The sequence below is a fragment of the Cynara cardunculus genome, unplaced genomic scaffold (genome assembly GCF_001531365.2).
Source record: "Cynara cardunculus var. scolymus isolate 2C unplaced genomic scaffold, CcrdV1 Un_Scaffold_1301, whole genome shotgun sequence".
NCBI lineage: Eukaryota > Viridiplantae > Streptophyta > Magnoliopsida > Asterales > Asteraceae > Cynara > Cynara cardunculus.
The window spans coordinates 69,539-74,793 of NW_020200727.1; the positions used below are offsets into that span (position 1 = coordinate 69,539).

The window sequence follows — 5,255 nt, forward strand, 5'->3', positions numbered from 1 at the left end:
AATTCAATGATTCACATATAAACCTGTGATTCACTCTAATTCAATGATTCACATATGAACAAATTAACTGATTTATATATGAACTAATTAATTGATTCACATATACTGAAATATAAATGACTGAAATATAAAGACTGAAATATAAATACTGAAATATAAATACTGAAATATAAAGACTGAAATATAAAGACTGAAATGTAAATTATTAATAACTAAATAATATTAATTAATATTAATCTAATCATAATAATGAAAGAAAGTACATGATGGTACATGATGGGATGACAAATGGTACTTTGATGGGATGAGGAGGTGACATAAGAAAACCTTGGAAAATGGAGTTGACTTTTGAAGAAAACTTGCAAACTAAGTAACGAAACTTGCAAAACAAGTTNAAATGGAGTTGACTTTTGAAGAAAACTTGCAAACTAAGTAACGAAACTTGCAAAACAAGTTTCGTTACAAAGACCGAAAGATTACTTGCAAACTCGTAAAAATAGATTATTTAGTCTACGTAAATTAACCGTGAGCCACAACGGATGAGATCCGATGTAAAGCAACAACGATCGATTAATTCGTAACTCGTAAAAGATAAGAAAACGTAACATAACTTAGAACAGAAATGAGATGAATATTAAACACGAATACTTAAATTAGAATTTGAAAATGAAAGCACAACTACAAAAGTTGGTTCTTGAAAAGTCAAACAACGTAAACCGAAAGCTTAAAACCGAAAGCAATATTCTAGAGAGCAATTATCACTAATATCACAAGTGTTAAATGGTAGAAAGTATAAAAAAGTGTTTTAAAACAAGCCTTAAGCCTTCTTTATATAGGCTAAGGAAGATCACATAGTGGGTGCCAACTAATAAGACAAAAGCTTCTTCAAAACTGGGCTTTGACCGGGCCCAAGGTCGTTGACCACGCCTCCTCTATGGATTAGCCCATTTCTCCATGGCCCAAGCAGAATTTCAACTCTCGGACAGGTACTATAGGACCTTGCCACTCCTGGTCCTGTAGGACTGCCGTAGGACTGGGCCCAAAAATCATCAAAAACCTGTAAAAACAGGGAATTAACATTAGATATACTATATAACTACTAATATCTAAAAAAGACATAAAAAACTCAATTAAGACACTAATGGGTAAATAAAACAAAGGAAAATGGTTAAGAAAATGATGTAATAAGGTTAATAAATTAACACTTATCACATATGTAAACAAAGTACTCAACACTGTCTATTTCGTCCATCAACTCTGAATTGATGATTTATTGAAAGGTAAACAAAAGCAAAAGAAGACACAAATTGCAACGAAAAATTCAATAAGGTTCCAATTTTATTCAATAAAGCACTAAGCATCGAAAAAGCGCCAATCTTGTTGAACGTTTGATTGCTAATTTGCAGCAATTAGTTTGTATGTCTGCCATACGAAATAACAGCACTTGGCAATCAAAATAAATCGAAATATCGGTCATTCGTTGTCATGTAGGTGTAAATTTGATGGTAATACTGTTGTTAAACTGCCATTATGAGATCGTTAAATCAAAATATGGGTTTTGCCATAAATCAGTAATGCTAAATTGCCAATACATGTTTGTAACACATTGGGAACTCAATGATAGTTGATCTCCACTGGAAATCGTATATGTTTATATCCATCAAACTGGTCAAGTGATGCTACAGATGACAAGTAAAGTTCTCTATGATCCAAAACAGAAGAAACGTAAGTGGATTTAGTCGTGTCAACAAGTCATGTTTAGATCGTACCCCCTAACGACCTGAATATTGCAAATGTGGTTTTTGGAGGTTTCTGAAAACCTTCCAGTATGGCCATGGAGGCACTTGTTTGATGGTGGTGAGCAACAATGATTGTTTACTACTGGCGTGAGCAGCTTTCCTTTGCCTGTTGTTTGAAACTGGTGTCAGCAGCTTGTGTTGTCGTGTTGTTGCCGTTGATAAAAAAGAAAAGGGTCGTCATCTAGTCAAGATATGCGACTTGTGTGAAACACTGGATAATTTCTCACACGGGTATGTGGATGTTACTGCAATTTACATTTCTGTCATTTAATTTCCAGTACTTTACTTTCAGTCATTTACATTTCTGTTATTTGATTTCCAGTACTTTAAATTCCAGTATTTCCATTTCCTGTAATTTACTTTCTGTAATTTATTTTCTGCAATTTACTTTTCCGTCTCGGTTATTTATTTTTTAGTCCTTACATCCTTCGAGAGAAGAAACCGAGCAATGATGGGCTAACGCCTTAGCTTGGGGTGTAACGGGAAATTAAGACCAAAGCCGATGTGAAAGTACAAAGGTGTCTTATTAGCATTATAGTCTACTATTTATTTCAGGTGCTTAATATTTCATTTAATGATTACATTAAAATTAATTGACAACTAATTTTGTGTATAAAAATGTATTGACTTTCAAAACCTGAGGTAAAAGGAGAAAGCTATAAATAGCTTTAGTGTCTGACAAACGCTATACTCCTACGGTGTAGGATGGTAGCACTGTGTTGTGCTAGGATTCACGACGTCTAACATAAATCATATCGTATCRATAGCACGTTGACCGGTGTGTGTTCTTGGGAGGCCGTCTGACCCAATAGTTGATACTGTTATAGTTATATAAAATCATTTATTGATTTTAGATAATTGTGACAGGAATGCTATGTCACCTTTTTGCTGAATCATTTGTTTAATGTCTTAATCAACTGTTGCACCCTGTGCTTCTTCTTAAGACTAATATTTTCTTAGTTGTTAATCAAACCTCCCCATTTTAGATAAATCAAATCCCTCGATTCGCCATCTGAAATTAATTTTTATAAACTGGACTTTTTGAAATAACTTTACAAGCTATCTCTGTGGGAACGATATCTGGTACTTTTTTACCATTATTACTTGTTACGAGACGACAGTAGTTCGAGGTGTATACTTGCACCAAGTTCTATTTTAGTGTTGGAATCTAAGGTTGAATAAACTGACGAGCAAGTTTTTGGCACCGCTGTCGGGGATAGTACACTGAAGTTTTTTCTTTTTAAGTAAAGTTTATAAAAGTTAGTTTTTCTACCATCTTTTGTGAACGCACCGTGCATGCTAAGGCTGTCGCACGGTGAAAATTTTCCACTTGATCCGGATATTGAACAAACTTTTAGACAACGAAGAAGAGTGCAAAGAGCTCTTCGAGCTTTAAACTCCGAAACGATGGATGAAAATGTGATTATTGACGGAGAAGGTATATTTAGAAACGAACCAAATATTCCATATGAGGATGAGGCTCAAAACATCTTTCGTCTTGAAAATGCTAAAAATGGTGGCATTATGGCGTACGCTATTCCTAATTTAACTAAACTGCACACAGGGATACGTAAGCCTACCATTGATGCCACCCATTTTTCACTTAAACCACTGATGTTTCAAATGCTTCAAACAAACGGCCAGTACGCTGGTTTATCTTCTGAAGATCCTCATTCTCATCTGCGTTCTTTCATGGAAATCACAGACTCTTTTCTCATCCCTGATGTTTCAGACGATGCTTTGAGACTAAAACTTTTTCCATTTTCACTAAGGGATCGAGGAAGAGCATGGTACAATTCTTTGCAACCAGACTCTGTGACTACATGGAATGAAATGGCAGAAAAGTTTTTGAAAAAGTATTTTCCACCCACGAGGAATGCCTAATCCAAAAATGAAATCTGTACTTTTAGACAACTAGATGATGAAGCAGTTCCTGATGCATGGGAAAGGTATAAAGAGCTGCTGAGAAAATGCCCTCACCATGGCATTCTGTACTGCATACAGCTAGAGACATTTTACAACGGTTTAAATATCGTTGCTAGACAAATGCTCAACGCTACTGCAGGCGGTGCTTTCACAGCTTGTACCTATAATGAAGGTTTTGACATACTTGAAAAGATTTCCAACAATAACGGACAATGGTCTGACCCACGTGCAATGCCATTGAAGAAAACAGCTGGAATAAATGAGGTAGATGCTGTCTCGGCATTAACAGCTCAGATCAGTAAACTAATTTCAAATTTAACATCTAGCCCACATGTGCAATCTGATGCTAATACCTTTAATTCCAATGTTCAATCAGTGCAACGCGTGTATTGTGGTGAAGGTCACGCTTTTGAGCAGTGTCCTGAAAATCCGGAGCATGTAAATTATGTCAACAAGACTGGACCATTTTCACAGACTTATAATCCGGGATGGCGAAATCATCCAAATTTTTCGTGGCATAGTCCAGCTCTTAATCCGCCAATGCAAAAGCCTCAAGGACAGTCCAATTTTCAACAAGGACAGTCCAATTTTCACTCACAAGCGCATCAAGGCAATCATAATAATCAACATGCTAATTTTCAGAATCATCAGTCTTCTTTCCAAAGCAAGCCCAAACAACAAGCTGATTCATTTACTTCTTTGGAAGYAATGATGAAGGGTTTTATAACCCAAACTCAATCTTCAATTAAACATCTCGAAACTCAAATGAGACAGATGGCTTTGGAGATTAGAAAAAGACCAGTAGGTTCTCTACCCAGTGATACAGAGATACCTCAGAGGGAAGGAAAGGTGTTAAGGTTGTTACTTTAAGGAGTGGAAAGAGTTATTTAGAAAACACCGAAAAAGAACAAAAAAAACCAAACAAAGCAGAGATTGAAAAGAAAAGTGTAGAATAAGATTCTGTTACCTCTGTACCAGATTTTGTGACTACCATTCCTGTGAGTACTAGTGAGCCGCAACCCATAGTCAGGCCCATAGATAGTACGGCCATTCCAGAAAGATCAGATTTTCCTCTGTTATTTCCTGATGAACCCAAGACAACCCAGACTCCCAAAGAAAGTGTTGTAGTAGATGTGTCACAATCTGGTGACAGTCCCGCAATAAAAGACCAGACCAGTCCTTTAATCCCTGTTAGGACTGAATCAGAACCAATTGTGAGGCCAGTTTTGAAACTGAATCCAGCACCAACTCTTCAAAAGACTACGTTTCCTATTCCAGTCACTCCTTATATTCCTTATCCTCAAAGATTAAGGAATCAGAAGGAAGAATTACAATTTAAAAAGTTTCTTGACGTTTTTAAACAGTTGCACATAAATATACCCTTGGTTGAAGCTATTGAGCAGATGCCAAGTTATGCAAAGTTTTTAAAAGACATTTTGAGCAAAAAGAAAAAGTTGACTGAATACGAGACCGTAGCTCTGACTGAAGGTTGCAGTGCTTTGTTGTCCAGTAAAATTCCTCCTAAGATGA

The 5,255-nt window shown here is 36.1% G+C and overlaps 1 protein-coding gene and 1 non-coding gene across 2 annotated transcripts; one reads left to right on the plus strand and one right to left on the minus strand.

Moving 5' to 3' along the window:
• The first annotated feature begins 3,206 nt into the window (after positions 1–3,206).
• Positions 3,207–4,595, plus strand: LOC112502367. The gene is made up of 2 exons (XM_025106258.1): positions 3,207–3,655; positions 3,710–4,595. Exons 1-2 carry the CDS (start codon positions 3,207–3,209, stop codon positions 4,593–4,595), a joined length of 1,335 nt encoding a protein of 444 aa, XP_024962026.1.
• LOC112502369 lies at positions 3,682–3,787 on the minus strand. The gene has a single exon (XR_003067675.1). It is a non-coding gene; the product is annotated as a small nucleolar RNA R71 (small nucleolar RNA).
• Positions 4,596–5,255: the final 660 nt, after the last annotated feature.